Source organism: Pithys albifrons, chromosome 9 (genome assembly GCF_047495875.1).
Source record: "Pithys albifrons albifrons isolate INPA30051 chromosome 9, PitAlb_v1, whole genome shotgun sequence".
Classification (NCBI taxonomy): domain Eukaryota; kingdom Metazoa; phylum Chordata; class Aves; order Passeriformes; family Thamnophilidae; genus Pithys; species Pithys albifrons.
The window spans coordinates 6231459-6257890 of NC_092466.1; the positions used below are offsets into that span (position 1 = coordinate 6231459).

The 26432-nt window shown below is 43.6% G+C and overlaps 1 protein-coding gene across 3 annotated transcripts; it reads left to right on the forward strand.

Annotated features, from left to right (window-relative positions):
* Positions 1-580: 580 nt before the first annotated feature.
* Positions 581-21044, forward strand: RGS10 (regulator of G protein signaling 10). 3 transcript variants are annotated; one of them, XM_071564070.1, is made up of 6 exons: positions 603-686; positions 1457-1617; positions 6380-6498; positions 7905-7991; positions 14163-14306; positions 17811-21044. In XM_071564070.1, exons 2-6 carry the CDS (start codon positions 1578-1580, stop codon positions 17955-17957), a joined length of 537 nt encoding a protein of 178 aa, XP_071420171.1. In that variant the 5' UTR covers positions 603-686; positions 1457-1577; the 3' UTR covers positions 17958-21044. The 3 variants fall into 3 exon arrangements, with proteins under 3 accessions (XP_071420169.1, XP_071420171.1, XP_071420172.1); XM_071564068.1 differs by lacking the exon at positions 1457-1617 and having other exon boundaries at positions 581-686; XM_071564071.1 differs by lacking the exons at positions 603-686; positions 1457-1617 and adding an exon at positions 1626-1714.
* The last annotated feature ends 5388 nt before the right edge of the window (positions 21045-26432 follow it).

Sequence of the window (26432 nt, forward strand, 5' to 3'; positions counted from 1 at the left end):
TGGATTTTTTATCAAATATTTTGGTAAAAAAGCTTTCTGAAAGCGAAAATACCTTTGTTAAAACTGTAATTGTGCTTTTCTGTTTGGAAACAGTTGTTCTTCCAAGTCTTGGAAGAGCAAATGAGTCACCCCAGCACAAAAAGCTTGGCATGTCTGTTTTGGTAAGAAAACACACAATTTCGAGGAGGTGACCATGTGAGGGGAGGTTTTTGTTTCTCGCGCCTGCTGGTCAAAGACAGGAGGGTGGCTGGTGGCTGAATGCTGACTGGGGAGAGCTGTTCGAGGAGTACACGGAGAAGCGGGAGGCTTGAGCCAGGAAGAAGAAGAAGAAGGGAGGAAAGGGATGGATCTGGTTGAACAAAGTGTTGTTAGGAAGAGGGGTGAAAGTGGGGGTGGCTGGAACAGCGAAGGGCAAGGGGAAGGTGCCGCTCTGCCCTGGCGAGGAGGTGCAGCCCCGCCATTGCCCCGGAACACGTGGTGGTCTCCGTGCCCCGCTGGAGCGCGGGAGCGGCTGTTCCCGCGGGGCCGGGCAGGTGCGGGGCCGCCCCGCCTATGCGGGCGGGGAGCGGGGCGGGCCGGGGCGCGGAGAGGCGCGGCCGCCCCGGGGCTCGGGCAGCGCGGCCCGAGCGGGGCCGGGATGTTCAACCGGGCCGTGAGCAGGCTCAGCAGGAAGCGGCCGCCCTCAGGTAACGGGGCCGGGGGGCGCGGCGACCCCCGCGCTCGGGAAGGGCTGCGCGGCCCCGGCGGGAGCTGGTGCGGCTGCCGGGCGGTCCCTGGGCCGCGCCGCTGCCCCGCCGGCTCCGGGAGCTGGGGATGGAGCCGGGGATGGAGTGGAGCTGACCTGCGGCCCCGCGGCTCTCCTGCCGGCCCCGGGAGCCGGGGATGGAGCCGGAGCTGCCCTACCCGTGGGGGATGCGCGGTTGGACCGGCCGGGAGAGCGGCGGCACTTCCCGCTCCCGCGCGGAGGACGGAACTGGGCTCTGCTCCGGCTTCTGCCTCCCCAGCCACAGTTCCGTAGCCAACCCCTTCCCGCTGCTGTTACTGGGGACGAGGGAACTGCCCAGCACAGCAGAGCGCGGCTGTTGGAGCTCTGCATTGACTTTGAAGAGTTTGCCTTTGGTGGGAGCGTCTTAAACTGGAATGGGAGTTACCGCGGAGCGGTAATGTGGCACTTCACGGTTCCCTCTGCAGACGAGCGCTGGAACGTGTTTGTGTGCTGTGCACCCCGATGCTGGGAGTCTGTCCATTCCAAGGGGGTGATATCTGACATCTGTCAGTGCTGAAACAATCGGGGTAACACCTTCAGTCTCAGAATCCTAGAAAATAATGCTAGAGTTTACATGTGCATTCTTTCTAGGAAAAGCCAAATGTGGTGCTTGTCTAGACTGGATTTCAGTTGACGGGTTTGAGGTTTTTTTCGTTGTTTTGTTTTGTTTTTTTTCCTTTTTTTTCCAAGAATATATGTCTGGTCAACACTTCCAGAGATGCTACAAAAGCGGAACGTCCCTTTAGTTTCCTTCCTTATAGTTAAATGTGGAATTCAGTAGCCATCTGTTGTTGGAGACAGTCAAAAGAGGATGTTGAGGCTCATGCTCAGAACAGCCAACACATGCGAAGGTCAGATGTGCTGTAAGGAAAAGGTCTAAAATTCGGCTGCTGCTTGGAAAAAATTGTTGTGCGAGGATTCATCTGGTGATGCTTGGATGCATGGAAAGTAAGGGAATTTTCCCCTTTCAGCTGCTTACTTACGAAGTTTCCCACCTGGAATTTATTAATTCTGGACTGGTAGTTGTTGCTGGATAGGTATTCTGATGACCATAAGAAAAGACAATGTATTCAGAGTACTTTTAACGTAATAATAAAGGTTCATGGCCTGCAGCTTTATGATCCAGGTGAATAAGGGAAGGTGTGGTCAGAAGTTCTTCAAGAAGGAATCGAGGCAGCTTTTCTTGTTGCATATTAAGGCTTGAATACAGAATAAGGAATGTGCTGTTTACGTGGTGCTTTTGTCATTTTGTTTGCGTGACGGTTGTTTGTCAGGGATTTGCAAAAGGCGTGTGTGGGAAAGACACGGGCGGAATAGGGGTTTGGGAAGGGATGTGCTCAGGGGGATTCCGGGAAGGGTGTGAGCCTGTGCTGCTTGATACGGTGCCACAGGGCCCACGGTATCAACAGCTGGAGAGTGGCAGCAGCTTGGGAAGCCGTTGTAGTGCTTCTGGGATGCAGAGTGATCAGCATGTCTAACTCCATTAGCTGTGTCTGAATCACTCAGAGCTTGATGGTTTTCCACGTTTTGGGGATTTTTGTTATTATCAAAAACAAGAACTGTGAGTTTTGACCTGCAGGGTTGTATATATTGCTGATATGGGCACTTTCTGTGGTTTCAGTCCAAGTTCCTGATTGGAGAGTATACAAATATTTGGCATTTTTGATGGCACTCTTCAGCTGATAATTACAGCATTATTAGTGCTGCACTTACCGTTCTCATACAAAGAGCCTTTATCCGCAGTCTGGTGCTGCAGGGCTATTGTGTGATGGGAAGGCAGCTTCTGCAAGGTTCTCCTCTGAAATAATGCTCCAGCTAACATAACTGCCTATTTGGTGGCTTAGTATGGAGTCCTCTAAAGCATGGGGATGTTAAAATAAGCCCTTAATCATTTGCTGTGCTGGTGGAAGCAGCTGGCTGCTTTCTGCACATCATGAGAGCAGTTGTGTCTCTGAAGCAAATTTTCAACTCAGTGGAAAGTTTGTTTCAGCAGAAACTCTTACAGCTGTGCTCTGCTGTGTGTGCTTTGCTGCTTTTCTCTGCCTCTTGGTTTCTAACCCTTTAAAAGACAGCAAGATCTGCTATGAAGTGTAATCAGCATATTGTAGTGTAGGAAATGTAGTCAGTGGATTTATCATCTCTTGTACATCCTGTGTGTTACTTTTACAGAAATACTGGTGGAAGAACTGCCATTTTGTAATACCCTTTTTGAAGCACAAAATTATCTCCCAGTTTTCAGTATCAGCAAATGTCTACCTTCTTCATTTAAATGTTCATACATATGTATATATATTTTGATTTTGAAACAGTGGCATCAAACTCGTTATTTCCAAACATATATTGCCTTTGTCACTAGAGGATTTTAATAGGTTATCCTTATAAATATCAGACAGAGACAAATAGGTTTCAGGAGAATAATTTGGGTAACTACACCTATTGCTGTATTGCCTTTTCAATAAAATTGCTTTGGACTCATTAATTTGTACTTCAGTGGAAGTATAATTTTTAAGCTAATTTAGTAATATGGTATGGGAGGTGGATTCAGGGTTCAATTTCTGGAGTCATTTGTGGGGAAAACTCTTTTCTGTCTTTTAAACTCTTAAAAATATCTAGAAATCACACTTCAAATCTGCTAAATGAAACCAGCATGTGGAGTGGGATGTTATGATCCTAAATGGGTGTGGGGTCAGGTTACTTTTGTATTAGAATATATGTTGGTGCTGGTGCATTTAATGGGCTATAATAAAAACACCCAGCAATTTTAATATAAAATTTCAGGGTGTTTCTGACAGTCATGTATCGTGCAACACATTTGTGTCTGTACTGGAGGGGAATGTTAATGTTTTATGGTTGCAGAGGAACACTGAACATGGGGATGGATGGTACTCAGCCCAGAGGGACACCTTGACCACTGCCATGCTCAGGACACTGACCTGAGCCCTCTGGAGCTGTTGCCACTTTCCCTGTCATGGCTTTGGTCCCTGCCAGCTGTGCTGCTCCTGACAAAGCTGGCAGGGTGGTACCAGCTGGATGATACCCACAACAGGCTGTTTGGGTTCATTGCTGTGTTTTGGGGGATTGCTCAGGACAACAGCAGTGCTGATGGCAGGATCTAAACTTGTGTTTGTTATGTTCAAGGGATCCCGGGGTCTGGTGGGGTGTCCTGTCTCGGTATGGGCTGAGGCTTGAGCTGTAGCCGGAGCTGAGCTGGGATTGCAGCTGCTGGTGGCACCCCTGGCAGTTCAACAGTGCCTGAGACATCCCACAGCCTCTGCTTGGGGAGCTCCCAGCTTGAATAAGTGAGGCAGGGGGTGAATAGAAGGGTTGCAATGGCCAGACGAGCCTCACCTTTGTACCACATTACTTTTTGGGCTGTAGGGAGCTGGTTAAGAGAGGAAACAAGCTGAGAAACAGAGTCATGTACAAGGCTTGGCAGAGTGGACACCAGCAAGAAGTCCTGTAGGTCTTCCCTTCAAAATCATTTGTTTTTCAATTAATGCTGTAGGAGGAGAAGGCAGGGAGAAGGTGAGCAGGGTCCTAGGAGAGCAGGGAAAAGGAGCAGGATCATGAGAGAAGGGTTTGGAGGTTCACATGGAGGAGCGGAAGGGGAATGTAAATGGAGGAGATAGAGCTGGGCTGTGCTGGGTAGGCTGGAAGTGAAAATGATGATCAGGAGGATAGAAAATAGCCAGCAGTAACATGAGGGACCAGTGAAAGCAGCTGAGGGGAAGGAGATCAGTGTCTCCTGGGTGTATGGGAACACTTGTTCTGGCCTTTGCTCACCAGAAACAGTTTTAGATTCTCAAGGCCCTGGTGTGTTGGCTCATTGATATAACATGCTTTTCAAAGTCATCATTAATGTCCACTTAGGATTTGGCTGGAGCAGAATCACCAGAAGTAAAATCTCACTCCCCTATGCTCTGGGCTGAGTCATGTATTGACAAGGGCAAGGCTTGTTCTTCAGGCCATGAGCAGCTGCACACACGGAGCTGCCATCCCACTTGCAGGTGACCACCATCATAACAACAGATTCAAGCTCCTCAGAGGTTATTGTCTTCTGGTCCAATGTACTTGGCTATTCCCACTTAAATCTCACAGATCTGACTGAGATTAGAAGCCCAGATACTTTGAGTCAGGCTCCTAAAATAAATTTTGCAAGTGATAATCAAGAACCACATCCTTTAGCATGAAGGGAGGGTAATGTTAACTGGCTGTGCTTGTGTCATGTGTGAAGTCTGCAGGAGTGGTCTGGAGACAATCCTCTGGTTGTGACTCCTGACCTTTAGCTCAACAGACTGCACTTCTTGTGCAAAAACCCCACTCCTCTCAGGGGAAAAGGGATGTTCATTCATTTACAGCAGTGCTCCATCTCACTGCTCCTGAAACAGACTCCACAGGTCCCTACAACCAAAACTCAGGAGGCTTTGGTGTTGTGACAATATTTTGTAGGGCTTTAACCTTAGCATTTATTCCAGTTACCAGCTGAAAAGGGCATCTGATAGTATAGCTCTGCATAGATAGTTTTTTGAGATACTTGCTGAGGTTTAGTTTCACAGTGAAAGAAGGGGCTTTTCAACAGAGCTTAAGCAGAAGTTACTATGATCCATATTTCCCATAAGTTGAGAGGAATGAAGGAGTTATAAAAAGAAATAAATGTATATTGGTTGCAGTAAGAGTTTAGTGCATCTCTCCAGTGTGTAGTAACCTGAAATGGAGCTCTTACCCTGCCTTCCTATGGGCTGCCCTTCTGTCTTCCCAGGGCATCTTGTGTGTGAGAGGAGAGAAGACCAAGCACTTTATGCCTGTTTCAGAGTTTTTCAGATGAGCAAATTCCTGGAGTCCCTCCAAGTAATAGGTTTTCCAAAGGATAGCAGGCAGACAACTCTTTTGCCATCACCAGCCTTGAATGCAATGCACTTGTCGCTGGGACGGGCAAAATTAAGCCTGTGTTCCATCTCTCCAACCTGAGGAGGCTGGCTGGCAGATCAGATGTGGGCACAGTCCAGTACATCATATAAAAGGGGAATTTCAGTTGACTTGGAAACAACCAAACAGAGAAACCTTGACCCAAGCCAGGTTGCCTCAGCTGGAGGGAGGCTCTTCTGCCAGCTGTCTTTCCTCTGCTAGACTGGGTCAACATCTTCATCTGGTTCTCCTGCTAAACAAAGCATTCTCTTTTTTCTCCCCTTGCTTTTACCCAGCCTGCAGTCTCCAGTGATGATTCTTTTCTTAAAAATAAGTTTCACATGTGTGACTGACCAGGAATGGCTTCAGAGAAGCCAACATTGTAGACAGTGCCAGAACAACAGGCAAATGGTCCTTTTTTGATGCGGACTGAGGTCATTGTGTTCCACAGGCAAAAGGTGCTTGAACTGCTGTAAAGCAGTGACAGTGCCTCCTTACATGCTCATGAATTATATGACTGTAAGGAATTTTTGCCTCCTTACAGGCAAAAGTGGTGTGTGTGTGTGTGTTTATTTTCAATTTTATGGTGTTTCCTTTAAAGAAAGCAACTGCAATCCAAGGGTGCAGGGGGCAGTGTGGGAGACATCCATGTGACTGACATTTGTCATTACTAAAGAAGATGGTGTTTGTTTCAATTATTTTTTCCAGAGATAAATGACAGCGAGGGTCACCCAAGCAGCAGCCACCAAACCTTGAAAGGAACCTCGAAATGGGCCACATCACTGGAGAACCTCCTTGAAGACCCAGAAGGAGTGAAACGATTTAGGGTTGCTATATTAACTATGGGTCTTTCTATAAAACAAAATTAGGATTTAAAGCTGCATGAGTCTCAGCACAGAGGGTGCAGCTGTGCCAGGCTGTAAGCACAGAGACATGGCCCTTCTAGAAGCAGAGATTTGGAGCTGTGCCATGGCTGAGCTCCTGGGGCAGCAACTTTTGCCTCTGCCACTGCAGCTTCCTCCTGCAAGGCACGTCCAACGCTCCTGGCTGCATCTTTTTGATGGGATCTGTCCACTCTTGCAAGGATTAACAAGTTACTGTTGGATAAACTCAGTCCTTGAGCCACTGATCTCTCCTGCCAAGTGTTATTTGTCGCTGAGGACCATCCTGGGCTCTTTATTCTCATGCATTAAGCAATGAGTTATCTGTGACAGTCTCTGAGCCTGATGACTCTGTGGCTCTTACTCTCTGTTTAGCAGCTGTACCAAAAAGTATTTCCTTGCACTTACTACAAAGTGAGGGCTTGTGCAGCTCAAACTGGCTTGAGGGTTAATTGGGTGAGGGTGGTTTTTCAAGGTTTCTTGCCATATGAGATGTGAAAATAGGAACTCCCCATTTGAAAATGCTTTTGCCACACTCTACTGACAAAATGCACTGGGATAAAATGGTGTCCTGGCAGATTGGTGTAAAAAGTGATATAAACTGAAATTACAAAATACTGATTTCAAATTCTTGAAAAAACAAACAAACAAACAAATACTGGTGCTATTTAATTCTTGGCATTACTTGATCTTTATCTTCTAACCCTTGAAAGAGAAAACTGGTGATCTTGGAGCTCTAAATGTTTCAGCCATTATGTTTCACAAATAAATTCAATGTACATTTTCCCCCTTTTAAAGCAAGCCTCACTTTTGGAGGAATGTGCTGTGTTTAAACACTCTGGAGAACGAGATGCACTTTTTGCTTCAGTTTACCAAAGTGAAGTTATTGCCACTGATGATATTGTTTAGAAACACTTTTATTTGTAGAGATTTTACTCATTAGAAAAATCAGAAAGATACTAAATGAGAATCTCAAGTGACATGTGATTCTCATTAAAATAGTTCATTATACTCATGTGCTAATGAACTCATATATTTTTGGATTTCCCTTTGGCTGTAGAGTGTTAGAGTTGTTTAAGGGAGACTGAAGAAACTCTTCCTGTTAGTTAGTGATAATGCTCTGAGATTAAATCCTCCTGGAATGTGCTTTCAAAGGGCAGAATATGTGATGTTCCTGTGTGTGTGGTATGTGCAGATGCACTAAAGCAGAGGTTCTGTTACAATGGGTTATGTAAACTCATGGTGAAGTTCCTTGTAGGCAGCTTCTGGTTTGAATAGCTATAGTAGGGAGAGAGAAAAACAATTGAGAAACTGGATTCTAACATTTATCTGATTGTTTTTCTCCTTCCTAGGAATTTTTGAAGAAAGAATTTAGTGAAGAAAATGTTTTGTTCTGGCTAGCATGTGAAGAATTTAAGAAAACACAGGGCAAAAAACAGGTATGTTTCCTAAATAAATTTTACTTGCCAACGAGGTTTGCTCAGCAGAGCTGGAGCTAAACCATTTCTGTTGCATAACATGCTCTGTGTGCATGCAAATAAATATATTTGAAGGAAATGCACTAAAATCGTCATGTGGAATTGTTTGGAAACAAAGCTGGTTCTGTTTAAAATCAAAACTAAATGCTGAAATTGTCAGGTTTACCCTGTTTTGAAAACTCTGAACTTTTTGTAATTGCTTGAGAACAGCAAGAGGTCTATTAAATCAATGATTTTGCCTCATCTTGCTTGCAAACATAAAGACATTTCATTCAGAGCTTTTTTAAAGCACAGCAGCTATTACAGGGAAATAAACACCACTGTGGTATTTTAGTGAAACATAAAAGTAACAAACAGCACAAACAAAAATATTTCACAGTACCAAAAGGAAACATTTTGCCTTATCAAAGGACAAGATACAAAACAAATAAAATTGAGACTCTGCTTAAACTTTTTGAGATTTAAACAGTTTATCCAAATTGATATATACATGCAGAGCATTTCCATTTCCATGAAAGCTGCATCTTTCCAGTAGAAAATATTCCATTGGAAAATTTTCAACCAGCCATCTCCTGTAAGTTCTTTTCCATTGCTTGGATCTTGGTCTGCATTTAAATCCACCAGGAACTCAGGATCCACTTTCACAATTAGACTCTGAAGCCTATAAAATTAGGCCTAAAATAAGTACCATGTTTTGTTTGATTGTTCGTGAAAAAGCTTTTGTGACTGATTGGGTCCCAAAAGCTTTTGTTTGTTTGTTCGTTGGTTGGTTGGTTTTGGTTTGGGAGTTTTTTCCTTTTTTTTTTTTTTTTCTTGAGAAATTTAAGATGTTTTTGGTCTTTGAGAGGAGGATTCTGTGAAATGAAATGAAGCAGTTTCAGAACTCCAACAGCATCATGGTCCTTGAGAGTCAGACTCCCAGAGCCCTTTTTTTTGAATTTTCACCTTTACACTTTTCCCTGTGTCCAGCTCTTGTTGCAAAGGGGAACGTTTTAGAAAGCAACAGGTAAAAATGTACAGCCCCCTTTTGCAGTCTTCTGACCAAAGTCAGTAGAGCACCATGAGGAGATGAGACTTGGAAAATGCCACTTCAGCCTTCTCCAGATGGGTCTGGATGTGCTTTGAATAACATCAGAAATGTCAAGGAATCAGGTGGGAGAACTGGACTAGTAGGGTGTTATGAAAGGCAGAAGTAAGAGAGCTTTGTCCAGACTGCAGGATTCCTCTCTAAGGTGAGTCAGCTGAAACAGTTTCCCAGCACATTTTCAACAACAACAACAAAAATTCCTGGTTTTCCAGCCAGTGTATTTTTGAGAGGGGAGTCTACTTTCTGTAAATATTCCTTATTTTGTACTGAAAAAGCAATCCCCTCAAAACAGTTTGCTTCATTTAGTTGTGAATAATTTTTGGTGTTGATAAATCTGTAAAAAACTCCAAAATAGTAATTTTTGCAAGAAGGGGAAAATGTTAAGTTTGTCTGAACACTTTGCAACATTTAGTGCTGTTTCAGCTCTGTGTGCTCAGCTGCTTCTCTCCCTCATGAAAGGGCCACATTGCAGGTAATCTTCAGAAAAGAGCATCCAGTCAGTCTGCTTTTCTGTTGAGGTCTCATGCCTTGCAGTAGGATAATAATTGTATTTTCCCTTGCTAAATGATTTCTATCTTTTTAGCTATTTTAGGATTGTACATGCCAGTACAGGAAATGGTAAAGTGATGTAGAGAGATAAGAAATCAGTGAATCCTCGAATGAATTGCCAAATGAATGGACAGAGACTGAACTAGGTTCTGTTTGGATTAATTATTCAGTACCAATTATTTCACAGTACTGCCCAAACTATTGTCACTGTCTGGAATAAATGTGCTTCAGAATGACACAGGCTTACAGTAAGCTTTTATAGCTACTGCTTATGTATGTCTTTGTTTAGATAATTTACAAAGCTGGGAAAAGCACTAAAAATAGAAATCTTTCCAGTGTTTATGATAACATGAAGCGAGGATTTGTCTTCTGAAAGTAAGTCTTGTAGAAATCAGCTTGTATCTATCTATTGTGAGCGAAATATTCTAAAAACAAAGTTTTATCTGGTTATAACCCACTTCTCCTTAAAACTGGTTTACCACAGAAACTGACTCATAGACACTTAGACTTTTGGGCAGCTGAAGTTGTCATAATTTAACCCAGACTGGAGTGAGTCCAGGAGAGGCCACAAAGATGCTCAGGAGACAGGAGAACTTCTGCTGTGGAGACAGAGTGAGAGCTGGGGTTGTTCAGCCTGGAACAGGCTCTGGGGAGTCCTTAGAGTCCCTTCCAGTAACTAAAGGGGCTCCAAGAGAGCTGGAGAGGGACTTGGGACAAGGGCATGGAGTGATATGACAAGAAGGAATGCCCCCTGAAAGAGGGAACATTTAGATTAGATACCAGGAAGAAATTCTTTACTGTGAGTATGGTGAGACTCTGGAACCTGTTGCCCAGAGAGGTGGTTGGTGCCTTATCCTTGGAAAGATTCAAAGGCATTGCTGGATGGAATTCTGAGCAGACCCACCCAGTGAAAGATGTCCCCTGTCCCTGCAGGGAGTTGATTTTAGTGTCCTTTCAAACCTAAATCATTCCATTATTCTATTGGGATTTTACCCCTATTTTTAAAGTGTAAGATAAACTTTTCATTACTTGGCATGAGAGTGCTGCCTTGGGGTTTTTCTTGGTCAGTTTAAACTTGAACAGAGGTCACCACCTGGCCAGTGGGTTAAGTCTTCTCATGCCAGGGATGCTTGTTGTTATCCTTTCTGTGTCAGCCTGGACCAGTGTTTGGTTTTCTATGGGCTGGTATTCCAGCAGGATGGTGGGCTCAGTGCCCTCCTATCCTTCCTCATGTCCTTCCTTGCCCTGGCAGGGAGATGCAGGCTCACTCTGTTCTTGCTTTCCTTTGGTTACAAACTAACAGCATTAGTGCCATTGGAAGGAAATATCCTGGGCCTTTCCTCATGACTTAATAAGTTTGGTTCTGTCATAACTCTCACCACAGTCCCGTGGGCTCTGCCAGAAGCTGACTGATATCAGGCCAGCACAGGCAGATCTTGCAAGATGCTGTGCAGATACATCTTCTCTGTGCCCTTACTCTTGAAAAAGAGCCTCTGTGCAGCCAGGGGTGCTGGATCATGGGAGCAGAAGGAGCACTGGCAGGAATTAGGTCAAGTCCACTTGTAGCAGTGACTCTTCTGCCACCCATATGGTCCTCATCCTAGGACATGCATTTAATTACTAAAATGGGAGTGGTGGGGATAAGTAAATAAAATTTAACTTTAAATATTTTATTGGAGTTAGTCATATGTTGTTGCATTTGTGACTGCTAATGAAATAAACAACATGCCATTTGTGCTGCTTCCCAGGGTTCCAATGTTTCTTCTCTTGCAGCTGAGCTTTAAAAATAAATTACAGATAGTAATAAATGCTTCCAACAACAGGGAGTATTTTCAGCTATTGCTAAAACCCACCAAAACATGCATGTGGAATTTTTGTAGAGAATGATTTCAGGACAAAGTTACATATTCAGGAGTTCCTTCTGTCGCTTCCCTCATGGAATGTAGCAAGGGTTTAGCAGGACTGGGTAATGGTGCACAGCTGCTGCCTGCTGGGGCCTGTTCTGATGAGCATCTGGGGCTTCCACTCACCTCATTTGGGAGCCACACATGCTTGAGAGCTGAGCTTGACCTTAGGAAAGGAAGTGGGAACTAATATTGTATCCACTTGAAATAGTGAGGGGGATTGCTGTAGACAGAACTTTGTACTCCACATGGGTCTCTGGCACGGATGCTGGGGGGAGCACACAGATGGGACTGAGAGGAGCCAAAAATCCCTTAATAACCACCTGTGAACAAGATTCCAGTTGAATGTTGTTTCAGTTCCAGGGCAGAGTCCCCTGTGCTGGGGCAATAGTTCCAGGTTGATGCAGAACAAAGAGTGCCACTGACTGAGGGGGGACCATCCCTGTCTCCCCCACCTGAACCTGCCTCTCCCTGAATGACATTTGGGGGTGTACAAACACAATGGCAGCTTTAACTATACTTGCCCTTTGAAACAAATTATAAATGGTATTTACACTGATGCTCTACAACTGACATAGCATTACATTTCTATTTGCAGCACAACCCATAATGTTTAGCTGTGCATTTCCATATTTTCCCATTGCTACAGAGTCAGGTCCCCTGTGTCTCTGCAATGGCCTCCTCTCCCTACCACAGCTCTTTCACTTCCTTTCTTTGTTATTCTTCCTCACAAAATCCAGAGAGCCTCCCTGTTTCACCAGCCTCACACACAGTCCCTTTGTTCCCCTACGTGCTCTTTAAACTTCCTCACAGTTACTTCTAGTTTTGTGTTTCCTCTCGAGCCTTCCTCAGCTGTTTCTCTGGAGTACCCACCTTGCTCCTGTGTCCTTGGGCAAGGAGCACCTTGTGCTGTGGATGGTGTGGAGCTACATCTGCCTCAATTAGCCAGCAGCTAAGGACAGCCTGGGAGTTCAAGCAGAGCAGATAACTTTTGAGCATGTATTGCAGCTTTTTCTTCTTTGTATGTGCTGCTTTTCCTCTCCCTTTATTTTCTCTTTTTCATTGCTTAAGTAGAAGGGTAATTTTTTTTCTCAGTCCTTTCCTATTCTCTCAAGTATCACTGAAAGTAGACAGCAGGCTCAAAGTTATTTAGATAGTACTGACAGTAAAATCACTTATGTTTGCTCATGCAATAATAGCTAAGGCAGCTTTACTCTGTCTGCATTAGGGCATTAACTTTGCCAGTTCAAGCAGTCACACCTCTGACTGATTGCATTAATTGCTCATTTAGAATGGACATGGCTGACCCAGTCCTCCCTGATCTGTGACACTGCAAAGATTAGAAATTGTCAAAAAAAGTTCATTGCACCTGACTTGTAATGTTCTATCCATCAGAGGAATGATCTCTTTTAAAAGGGAATACTGGAAAAAGTGAGTCCCCTTCAGCAGTGAGAGAGTTAACTCTTTAGGCCTCCTGAATTCTCCAACACATGCAGCTTTTCTCCTAATTATCCCCAAATGCAAATGTTTCTCAGCTGTAAAACATGAAAGAAATTCTGTGGCTCCTTCATGGCCAAGGGTTTAAATGCTTCCTTCTTCAAGTCACTTCCCACTAAAGACACAGCTCTCTGGTTGGTGCTGGTGTGGAGCTGTGGTTGCTCTTCAGAGGTGCTGTGGGAGCACGGAGAAGCACCCATGGCTTGGGATTGCACAGCTCCTGTTTTCAGTGAGCAGACTTTGGGTTGCAGCAGGGAGGATGGGCTCTTGTCTGGCTTGGCTCTTTTCTGCCTTTCTGGTTTTCTCTTATCCAACCTTCTGAACAAGGGGGAGCTTGCATTCAGAGCATTGTGACCACTCACTGTTTTGAAGTTTAAAGGTGCTGGTTGGGTCAAGATGTTCTTGTTGTTACTGGTTTGTCAAGAGAAGAGTGCTGAAAACAGGGCAAACACCAACAAACAGCTTTATGCAAGTCACACCCACCTTTATCAGCCTTCAGAGGCTTCTGAGAGTCTAATCTTTACCTTTTAGCCAAGGTGTTGGTGTTTTCTTTAATCATGTAGTCAGTGTTGGAGGTGAGATCTCTGAGGTAAGAGTCAAGGCAAAGCCTGTAGCGTAACAAGGTTATTGAACAGTGACACAGGTTATACACTGCCTTTGTCTAGGTTTGCCTTGCAGTAAGTTTCCACAGTGTTTTTCCTCTGGGTTCCTTGCACATACTGGTGATCTGTCAGTAAAAACAGTCTGCCAAATAGTAAAGCAAAACCTGGTTGATGGTGCTGAGCAGTTTTACACTGGATACTCAGATTCAAACATCACAGCCTGCTGTAACCCAAGTGCTGACTGCTGGTAATTTCCACTAATGTCAGTGTGGACAGTGGCCTGCAGAGGAGCTTTCCCTCCAGTACAAATGAATGTACACAAGTAAGCTAATCTATGTCTATTTGTTACTTTTTTTTAAAATATCAGTTTATGTTTTGTTTTTAGGAGGTGAACCTCAAGAATTGACCCAGAACAGTGTCCAACAAAACATTAACCAATACAGAGATTATCTCCACAACAAATAACGCTTTAAGTAACTATGTCCTTTTGCAGATGCAAGATAAAGCTAAAGAGATTTACATGACTTTCCTGTCCAGCAAAGCTTCCTCCCAAGTCAATGTTGAGGGGCAGTCCCGTCTGAGTGAGACCATCTTGGAGACACCTCACCCTCTCATGTTCCAGAAGCTCCAGGACCAGGTAAAGTTATTTTCTTCAATAACAGGGTTTTGTTAGTTTTTGTCTGTTTTTAATGCACTCTGTATTCTAAGCCCAAGTTATTGTAGGAAAGCTGGGAATCTTCCTGCTGCTCCCTGTGACATGGATTGAGCAGGCAGGCACAGAGCTGGGTGTTTCCCTGTTGGGGATGTTAATGCAGTTGCTCTGAGGTACCACTGGGTTTTGGTCCCATCTAACAGGACCAGGTGATTAAGAGACTCCATGCACCATGCCAGTTCCAGTTCAGGACTCTCCTGGAAAACTGGGTGAGGTTTTCTCCTGGGTTGCTGTGTGGGTAGCTTGAGAATCCCCCAGCTGACTAAGTCAGTGCCTTCATTTTCCTGTGTATTCACTTGTGCTGAGTCATTGCTGATGTTTGTTTCCATAGTTGCCACTGGTTTCCTTGAGAGCTCGAGATTCTTCATTTTGCTTTGTTTTGGAATTTATATTGATATGGACATAACACAATTTTCTGAAAATCTTCCTTTTCTGTAACATTTAATACTTGGAGCTGATCTCTGCTTTGCCTTTTCCCAAGGAACTTGGGAGGCCTGGTAGAAATTGTGACATTTTGCAGGCATGTCTTTGGGTGGTAAATTTTCTTGAGATTTAGCTGATTTTAAAGCATAAGTTATGAAGTGAGTCATTCTTATCTGCAGCTTTCCAACACTTGCAGTACTATTTTTAATTTCTGTACCATCCTCAGGTCTACCTGCCTTTTCCATTTGTCTCTTCCCTTTTGTGTAGAAACAGCACACTGATTTAAGTAGTGTTCTCAACCCATTTCAGTCAGGTATTGAATGCCTTAGTTGGTACTGGCTGGGTCAGTTGGGGGAGGCTGAGGAGCAAAGGCTCTGCTGTCTTTCAAGCAGCTTCCAAGTCATTAGCAGTGGAAATGTCTGAAACTCAGTTTCCGTGTGAGAAAGCAGCATTTTTCATGGAAAAACTTCTGACTTGGGGGAAGGGAAAGAAATGTTCTGGTAAATCTAAGCACTGCAGTTCAGGGTGGGTGATTATGAGAGTGGAGCTGCAGAGACTACTGGAGTTAAAGTCTTTTACAGTTTTACAAATGATATGCACGGGGCAGCCAAGGATTAGTAATACCTGAACTGGTAACAAGCTAGAGCTGTGGTAGAGGAATCCCACTAGTGTGGGAAGAAAGTCTGTGAACTTTTGAAAACAAATGCAGAACATTCATGGGTCATTGCAGGATTCCACTACTTGAAGCTACTGTTTATTGCTTTAGATAATAGTTCAGAAGAGTTATGTCCTTCTCTGGTTTTCAATCCTTATAAAGTTATGAAAAGTGGTGTAATTTGTTCTCTAAAGAACATTGTTAACTACTGCTGGCACTGTGTGTCTGAAGGATAAGAAGGCAGAGCTTGAAAGCCACAGTCTGGTCTACAGCATTGCCGGTAACCAGCACTTCAGTTCTCCAGAGACCTACTGGTTTAACTGGGGCTGCTGGTGGGCTGTGGGTTTGTGCTTAAACAAACTGCCTGGGGGCAGCTGTTGGTGCTGACTGAAGTGGTGTTAGGGTGGTTCACAGAAATCTGTGTGTTTAAAAATACTTAAAGGTAAATGTTCCTGCTCCACCAAAGCAATGGGAGGAGGGGAGAGGAAAAGGGGGATTTGCTTTTACACATGATTATAAACTCTGTCTCTTCTGTACACTTGGCTGAGCAGACTGCAAAAGATTTTGATCTTACAGTGCTGTTTCTCTCTGGGAGATGCTTTAAGTGATACCAGGAACAGGAGGAGTTTAAGTTCTTAACTCTGACATGACATTTTAACAGGCAATATCTTCCTTACAATTTTTTCCCTTTAGCTGGTTGGACAAATTTAATTCTATTGTAGTTAGCCAATGCCAAGGGACATAATTTGACTTTGCTAACTGCATTGATTAAGGTCTACATACAGTGGGTGCTTTGGCATTTTTCATATTCCAATATGTGGCTTATAAAACAGTATCACCATTGTTCTAAACATGAACTTAAGTATTTAAATATGTCAACCAACAGTGGTTAGTAAAATCCATCATATAATTTGCTTGTAAAGGAGATATTTCAGCAAATACAGACATGAACAGTAAAGTTTTGTGTGTTTGCCTTTATCTGTCCAGGTTCCTTGAGGGTGTGAAATGAAAAAGCAGTTTGAGATTTTTTCTTTTTCCCTAGCAAACAGTTGTTACCTGGTCATACCATCCGTTAGATGGGAGGCCTGTAAAGGTAAAGCTGCAGTTATCCAGACATGGATTAGCCACATGTGCAGGTCAGAATCCAGAAATTTGTCTTGGAAATCGAGTTACCCTGAGTACCATAAAATGTAATCAGCCTTGAAACATGACTCAGAGAGGCTCCAGTGCAATAATAGGCTGAGGCTGATGTCAGCTTTGGTTTTGCCTTAATTATATTTTTGAGGTTTACTTTTTTCCCTTCTCCTCCATTCCAAGACCAAGCAAAATATAGTCCTGAGCTTGACACCTGAACAGTTTCCAGATTCCACTCCCAAGCCTTTCTGTTTTCAGAAAACTCCAAAGGAGTTGTAGCTTTTTTGTCTGCAGTGAGTGTAAGTAGAAGAACAGGAGTTACATTGAGGGATGATCCTGAACTCAAGCCCTGGGAGAGAAAAGCTCTACTTGGTGCTGACTTCGTGTTTCCATGCTGGTGTGTGCTGGTCATGAGAAGAAGGGCAGTTCTTGGCTTAATGAAAAGTGTAATGGCACAAATTTAACCCATCACCAATTTAAGAACACATTTGAACTGGTGAATTACAGCTGTACCAGGTCAGCTCTTTGTGACAAGTACCTGCAACATTTCTGATCTAGCCTGGGACCAGTCTTGTTGTAATAGTCTAAAAAGGATGGGAAGATTGGCATAGGTTAAAGCAAACTCAGTTAAACCAGTTGTTTCAGTCTAGATTCAGCTTGAAGTTTAAGTTTATTAATTATCCAGTGCTCTACAAGAGTTACTTTGTAACATTCAGTTGGAACTGCAGCCAGAAAGGTGCATGAGAGGTACCTCTCTCTCTTCAGCTCTGCTTTGTCCCTCTGAGTATCTTCCGGACACCCTGCCAGGAGTTCACCCTTGCTTGGTTTCACTCCTGGTAGCTCTGCAGGCTCAGAGCTGCCTTGGGAGGGGACCAGGCACTGTCCTGGCTTGTCACACCTGCACTCATCTGATCATCCTACTGAGTGACCATGGAATGGGACCTCCCACCTTCACTATTAGGTTTGCAAAGTTGGCTACTGTGAAAAATATAATCTGATTCTTAAACTAATATTGATGTTATTGCCAAGCAGTGACTGTGGAACCTACAGTGTGTTTGTTATGTGCCACCTCTCTGAGAGTTTGAAGTGTCTTACTTTGTGGTAATTCCTTAGTACTGACAGAACAGAAGTTCTCTAGAATTGTCACTGTCCTTCTCATTTAAAATCTCATTTTCCTTAGGTCACTGGTTTTGTGTTCTTTTTCCCTCTCTCACCAGATATTCAATCTCATGAAATATGACAGCTACAGCCGCTTCTTAAAGTCAGACATATTTCTAAACCACAAGAAGGGTGAGGAGCAAGAGGAGAATTCACCAGAGGCTCAGACTGCAGCTAAAAGAGCATCAAGAATTTACAACACATGATACAGTGGATCTCTTCAAGAGAGGCAATACAGTAATGAAATTACACTCAGGAACAGTCTAGGTTTATAGCAGTTGCATTTAAGGCTTGGAAAGCTCAAAACCTTTTTAGGAGATACTTACCCTCTTAATTGCTTGAATGACTAATTGTTTTTGCATGATAGCTATTAACCAAGCACCCATAGTCAGACTGTTTCCTTGATAACAGGCTGAGGTATTCCTCCATAGCATGAATTGCCTTTCATATTTCACAAGTTAAAATGCTTCCAGTTCTTGTTTTATCTTTTGTCACCATGATGATGAGAAATGGGATACAGGGTAGTTGTTGTTTTATTTTTGCCTTGTAATTTTTATTTGTGACTAGCTTTTATATCCTGAACTGCTGGGAGAAGCTATTGAGGAGTACATTTCACATCACTTTGTGGATGAGTCATTCATAGCAAATTTAATCATGAAGGGACTGCATCTTTCAGGTTTAAGCTCAGTAGAACCCATTCCCTTCCTATGTAACTTTGTTCTTTCATAATGATACCTGTTTTGCTCTAGTCATGATTTTGATTTCTGTGTTTTCTAAATTTCCTCCATCTTTTTTTGCAGTAGACAATCATTTTCTTCAAAAGGTGGAATAATCTTTATTCCCTTGGGAATAACAGCCCTAAACCAGACAGAATCTCTGAAGAACTTCTGACTGCCATTAGCAAATGTGACAATAAATACCCCACTCAGGGCACGCTGATTTTGGCACAGCTTGGGTGGGGCAGGTCCTGCATGTCAGTGTAACCTCTGTCAGATGCTGAGTTTGGGAAGCATCTGGTCTCTTCCAAGTCTCCTGGACAATCCTGCTCTTTGAAGCAAGAGCACTTTGGCAAAGGACCAACAAACCAAGTCTGGTTTTGTTTTACTAAGATCTTTCTACTGAAATCACCCTGCCTAATTTTGTTTGCACCAGAGAAGTATTTCAGGTTGTGCCCTTGGAGAGCTGCAGTGGAACAGGGGTTTGACGCTGCGGTTCAGCCACTCTCGCACCAAGCTTGAGAGGAAGGGGAATTTATCTCTGCCATGTGCCATCAAAGGCCAAATGTGAGGGAGGATAAAGGAAGACACTCCCAGTGAGCCTTCCATGTTGTCCCAGGAATGTGTCAGAGCTGCAAAGCACATTTTGGCATACAGTTTTTTCATGTGTTCTTCTTTTTTTTTAATTAATTCACTGCAGTGTCACGGAATTGCAGTTTAAGTTGGGAAAGTGTATTTACTACTCTTTCTATTTGCAAGCCCTGCAGTGGGTAGTTTTGCTGTTTCACATTCTCTCATTATTTACTCTTCCATTTTTTGCACTGCTTGTCTTGAACTTTTGTTATGTGCTGGCTAATCTTGATGCACAGTTGGCTTTTGAACATTTTATGCTTATTTTTTGTCTGAAAGGCCAGATATGTTTTACATATTACTGTCGCTGTCAGTGTTCTAAACTAAATGCAAACTCACTTGCTAGACTTGATTATTTCTTTTAGTTCTGAGCCACTCTTGCAGGTAATGTGTAAATAAAGTTGTTTCCATGGGCTTTTCCCTATTTAGATGCAAAAGTGGGAAGTTCTGATTCTTCCTCCAGAGCTACCTGCCCTGTTCACCTTTACAAAATGAAAGAAGAGTCAGTGCCTCCATATTCTTGTTGTAAGGTCTAATTGTTATGCACTGAATTAATTTTCTTTTTATGCTCTCAAAAGATTTGACAGTGAAGTCATATTACTTCAGGCACTTTCTGTGGTATTTGACCTCATGTTTAAGCTGTATTTCAATGTTTTCCTGAATAGGAATGAGCTAAACACATGCATGAATCTTTTCTGATGTGGCCCAGGAAATGGGACCATCCAGTTCTGGACTTGCCAAGTTTTTGTAATCTCAGGATTACCTCTTTTGAAAATTCACTGTAACAACGATCTCTTAGTGCCTGCACAGAGAGGATGGAGCTCCTGATGGCATTGAAGGCCTTGGGAGTGGGCAGCTCAACCAGCTTAGGAAATGGGATTTGTCTCTTCCCAGTAACTTGCTGCAGAAGGCTTAGTGATACTGAAAAATTCAGGATGGGGACCTTCATGGGAAAAATGCAGAGTGAGCATCCACATTCATCACATGGACTCATTTTTAATCATATTGATTTTAAAAATGCATGAGCAAGGGGGAAGAGTCTTTGACTATCATGTTTTAAAATAAATATAAAGAATAAAACCAGGAGCTGTATGAACAAAGGTAGGGCATTAAAGAGAGAGTATTCACTTGTAGCTGCTTATAAACAACATTTTCCTTGGCAATATGCTCCCCATCAGGTACTATCTTTGCTTGTTAAGAGCAAATGTCCCTTATGAGCAGGCTGGCTTTACACTACTGCCAGCCAAAAGTTACTCAAAGGGAAATATATTTTTAGCAGCATTTCAATGCCTATCACATTTATTTCAATACCTGTTATGATTCTAATCTAATATGCCAAAATCCACAAAATTCTTAATCTTTGAATTGCTCTTTTACCTCAGAGGTATAAAGTGGACTGCCCCATTGGCTGTCCTGCTTATGGTGTCTGGTTTTGTTTCATTTTTTTAGAACACCAGGAATTAGATTTGCAAGGTACAGAAATAAAAAATCTTTTCCTATTCATTAGAGTATCTGTGTTTTTTCAGTAAAAGTAATTAAATTAAAACTGTGCAAGCAGATATCTGTAATTGCAACATGTATCTAGGTGGAAAAACTGATTTTGCTTCTGTTAATAGTATGACTTGTCAGACTTTGGGATATAGATGACATTTGCTCTGTGTGGCATAGAACAAATCACACAGAGAAAAAGAACTGTTTCCCTACAAGTAAATCCTGCATTCCAGGAACAACTGTAAACATTGCATAGAACCTCAGGCTGTAAGTGGGTGCTCAGAGTTGCTTTATGTAGAGATTAAAGGTAGGATCTACTCCTCTTCATAGAATTTACACTGAAGATACGAGCACAAAAAACAAGCAAGAGAAGTTTTGTGCCTGATTGCATGCCTTAAACTTTACCTTATTTTGTGTTTCTCAGCTGAAAAATTAAAATACTCTACAAATACACCATTTCTGTGTGCTGACAGCTGGTTTATGTTTTGAACACAGTTTGGGCCAGATTGTCTCGTATCCCATAGTTATCCCATTTTCTGCTTTCAGTCCCTGTTAACACAGTTGCTTGCACTCTGTCCTGGTGTGGTTTTCCCCTGGAAGGTGGGATGACACACTGGGGCTCACTGATCTGAACAAATTGCAGAAAGACCCTTGAGCAGTGACAGATGCATCTTGTCCTTCCCCATCTGCCATTTCTTTGCTCCCATTTTGTTTCTTCCCAGCCCAATGATGTGGAGAAGGAGGGTTTGAAAAATCAGAGGGAGGGAAGGAAGGAAAAAGATTTGAATGTTCAGGTTTGGATAAGAGTTTGGAAGGTGCTTATACTTTGCTGAAAATTCAGGCTTATTTTAAATGGGTAGCATTTGCATCTGGGTTAAAAACTGGTTTGGGTCTACAATGCAGAGGTCATATTTCATTCTATGACTGGTTCAAGGCTGAAAAGCAATATATTCTTCCATTTCTAACTATCTGTTTATAACTATCTTCATCCCAAAACAGTGTGGCGAGTCTTACAAATTCACCCAGTTATGCCAAATGTCTGGCCCTGACAAAGCAAAAGGATTGTTTACATGACAGTGATAATTTCCCTGTCCCAGGGGCAGTTCCTCTTGTTTTCCATCCACCACAGCTCATGTCCGAGGCTTTCGGGAGCCCTTCTGGCAGAGCCACAGTCCAAAGGGAGCTCCGGGGCATCCTTTCCCCCAAGGATCTGTGTGACTTTGCCATACAAGTGCTCAGCAGCTGCAGCTTGGAATTCTGATCCCTCCACTTTAGGAAGGCTAATTAAAAGAAAGATGCTTTTCATCAGGGCTGTTGCATCTTGGCTGATCAAAGTGCAAATCCATTGCAGCCTGGAGTTAAATCCATTGCAGCCTGGAGGCTGGGGGTGATGGGGAAGCGCACGGCAGGGCAGCGCTGTGGCCGCTCTCCGAAGTAACGGAGCCATTGCCAAATTTAACAGCACCCTCTCCTGGCTCTTGGCGGAATAACGCGTAGGGATGTTGGAATCGGAAGAGGATCCCAAACGCGGGAAGGTCGCGGTTGCTTGTTGCTCATTGTGGAGGATTGGCGGCCTTGCTGTCAGCAATAAATGCAGCCAAGTTAACGCTCTCGCCAAAGTTCTATAGTGGCTTTGTCTGCCATTAAAGGCAGTCGGGGTTGCTCTGATCAAAACTTGAGGGGATCACTGTGTGTAAGAAAACTGACCAAAATCGCTTGGAAATCTGTTGCATTACAGAGCAGGTAATGCTCCCCAGCTCCTCACTCCATGCTCCAGAACTGCAGAAAAGGGGCAGCGGTTGTCCCTTCCCCCAGTGCTGTCCCTGCCCTCGGCTGTGCTCATTTGGATGTCCAAAGGGCTGTCCTCCAAGGCAGAAGTGACCAGAATGCTGAGTGCTGCAGCCCGAGCTCTGTCACAGCATCTTCCCACCACACTGACCTCTTGTTTCAGCTTTGCCAGAGCTAAAAGCCCAATCCAAGACCTGTCTGCACCCCCGTGATACTCTTGGGCTCTCTAAGCCTTGTTTCACTTTGCACAAAATAATGCAACCCAGCAAGCGATGCTGGCTGAGGGAAGCAGCGCCGCTGGGAAGGGGCGGTGTTACCCACTGCTCTTTGTTTTCTGTGCTGTCCAAGTTTCAAGCAGAACGCTGCAGTTTGGTTCCTTAGCAGAGCACGGCTGTTGCAGCCCCTCAGTGCGTGTTTTCCCAAGGGAATCCCTGGATTGTCTGTGAGCGGTTCTGCCTGCCCAGACCCCTCGGTCCGGGAGGGGCCGTGCAGGTCGGTGGCTCAACAAGGGGAGGACATGCCAGGCTGTGGCTCAGCTGGCAGGGGCTGTTAACAAATGTGGTTTTCATCAGGGTTATCTCAGCTGCCCCTGGGATATGGCTGCTTGTGAGCATTTGATTAGATAGAATTCAAGTGGTTTTCCATGTCATGAACAAGATGAGGTGGGGACTTGAAATATTTGAACAAGTTATGCTAAGAATGCCAGCACCAAATCTCTCACAGAATTACAAACTTGCTGACTTGGAGGTAAGTTAAAACCTTTCAGATTCTTTTTTTCAGGCTACAGCAGAGAAACAGCTGAAAATAAATTTTTCTCAGTTCCTGTTCTGTATTTACTGATCTCATATTTTTTTCCATGGTTTGAATAGTAGCTTTAGAGATTCTTCCACATCCACAGTACACACAACATAAACAAGCCCTTCTTGCATACCTGAAGTGCCACAGACATGGATCTGACAGCGAGGAGTGTAGAGGACAGGCTTGATGCCCCTTACTCTGCAAAAATATACCAAATGATATGAAACCCCAAAACCTGAAGGACAAAAGGCAACACTGCTACAGCTATCACTGAGACTGAGAACCTCAGTCCAGGGTGGCATCTCAGGGACAGAGTTTTGGTGCAAATCACTCCCTGTATGAGTGGGAAATCCATCTCTTGCTTTTCTGGCTGTTCAGTCAGACACTACTAAAAACTATAGTCTGAACATCCTGACCAGACTGCTTGAAAAAATCCTCAGGCCTAGAGAAGACCTCTTGGATTAAAATTACAAATTACCACATAATGAAGATAATTGGGCTCACAGAACATCTCCGACTGCTACTCACTCCACATCTTGGACACCATTTCTCGTTAAGGAAGTATGAAATTTCCAGGGTTCTTTTAGAGCAAAGCTTTTATCCTGAAGCCAGAAGAGTGCGAGCTGTGTGTTTCATCCTTTCATCCCTTTTCCCCACCCACTTCCTTTCCTACTGTAAAGAATAAGTAAACTCTTTGTGATCTCTGCTTTGGGAAGGTTTCATCGTCCAAGCTGCTCCATAGATTATCACTGGCATCCCAGCAGACAGATGACTGGAAGTAACAGCAGTGCTGTGAGGAATTAAGTAAATTATTTCCATTTCAGGATTGGTCTCATTTGCTGCATTATGCATCTTTTAAGCTTTTTCCATCTACTCTGATGAATGTTTGTGTATCATTTACAGAACATGAACAAAATCTCTCTGAACCAAAATTTCCAACCTCAAGGCGACTTGTTATTTTTGGAGTCATCATTAGGCCTTAGGCAAAGACTTAAGGGAAATCCTATCCTCTGTAGTTGGGCCAATAACACTGTAAACTTAAGGAAGGGCTGTCTTTTTCTGAGCTCAAGATTAGGCAATGACCCAGCCTCTCACTGAGCCAGCAGCAGCAGGCAGAAAAACTACTGAATCTGGCACTTTTTTAATAATTGTTTGTGTTTGTTATTTTGACTCTTTGCTCTGGTTTGCTAAAAATTCCCTTTCATCTGCAAGTGTGGAATGTTCTTCTGTGAGAGGAGAGCTGCCAAAGCCTGAATCAGTCTTTTTTTCTTCTTCTTTCATTTTTGCCCCCACTTCAGAAGTGAGGTTAGAAGCTAGAAAAACAGAACTGGGAAGTGCTGAGACTTCTCAGGGCTCAACACTTTCAAAGAGGGATGCCCAAAGATGAGACTGACCCCCAGCAGGGTGGGCTGGGCATGGTGGAAAGGGAAAGCTGCACAGCTGAGTGCTACCAAGAATAGTCTGTGCTCAAGGTTATGGTGCTAAGGGTCAGCTGTCCCTGTGTATATAACTGAAGTCCCAACAAACCTCTCAAACTGGATAGAGAGAGGGGGAAAATCAGTCTCTATACGAAAAGGTCTTCGTGGTGTGTTAATAAGATTGAGATGGCCAAAGAAGTGACCAAAGTGACACAGATGAAGAAAAGCATTATTCTGCATTCAGACTAGTTCCAGCTTTGGTCCTGTGTGAAATGACGGGTGGGATCAAGATTGGGAGGGCAGGGATGTTGTAGCTACACCATGAAAACCATTATTCACCTCACTGTTGTTGCTTAATGTGCCTGTAGGTGAGTTCCCCTTCAAGCAAAGGCCTCCAAAATCATGACGTGTGTATGTCCTGACAACTGTAATCTTACTGATGTGGCAGTAGTCTCATTTTAAGCAGCATTTTGCTTCAAGGCATATCTTGCTTCACCAGGTTGGGAGATTTATTAGCATCTGGACTAGAACAAAGTGAAGCACCTGCTTCCCAGAGGATGTGCTGACATCACACCCACCCTCTCTCAGTGATCTCCCCCCTGCTCCTTCAGCCTTCTGTTTTGTGCAGGTATAAGCCACACTAGAATTATTACTTCTTATTCCCCTTCATACTCTCCTTTCAAGTTTCTGCAGTGGGCAGGGATGGTTGTGCCTCTGGAGGGCTGATGGATCACAAGCCCTCCTAAACACCTTCTAAAATCACCAACTCTCAACACAGGAAAAAATCAGTGATGGGAAAGAGAGGTAATGATTACGGAGCTCAAAAAAAAAAAAATAAAAAAAAGGAAAACCACAGGTCCCAGAGTGGTGCATCACTGGTTTTCATTAAAAAGCATATTAACTTGTTACAACTTGTAATCATAACACATTCCATGATTTTTTTTTTCTAACTCTTAGATGTATTACACAGTTCTGATGCACCTCTCACTAGCCAACAGTGTGGATTTTGCTAGTTATCCTCAGGCTTGCAGAAAAGGCACATGGCAAAGTGGAGCACTAACAGGGACATGTAGGAGAAAGTTACAACAGCCTTTACTGGGCTATGGCTATTTTTTCCCTGTTTTGCAATATATCGAAGCCATAGAGAAAACTTATTTTTACAAAATGGTTCTTCAGAGATCCATGAGGATGTAGCAAAACAAGTGAGTCATGTCAATCCCTCAGATTAAAAGAATGTCCCCACATGCTGTAGTTGCTTGTCCAGCTCCCTCAGCTCATCCAACACATTTGATTCAAACTGGGAAGTGATGGACCTCAGTCATCCCAGTGAAAGTGGGAGGAGACTGATGGATCCACTGTCTGAGCCTGCTCTGCTCAAACAGGAGCACTGTTATAGGGACTCTGGTTAACCTCCAGCTTTCCACCATAACACAAGAGGAGCAATGTCTTACAGAGTGGAAGATACTGATCAGAGCTCCAGCAACATGGGAAGGCTTTGTGGCAAGCATGGGAATCACGGCTTGTGCTGGGAAGCTCCTCAAGAGCTGCAGTGGTGAGGACAGGTCAGACCACTGGGCTGGTAATGACACCATTGCCTTGAGAAGAGAACAGCTTTAAAAACAAAAATGTTCTGCTGGTGGGTATTATTTGGTTTTGGTTTATCCTGTTTCAGATTATCCTGTTGCAGCTGTACTGATACAGGTAGATCCATGGCAAAAGTACATCTGGTTTTGCCTTGCAGGGAACCATTTCTGGGAGCCTGGACGTACCACAGGTTGGCACTGCCAAGGCTCATTTGACTTGAGATGCTTTGCAAACATGTTCCACCAAGGCTGCAACC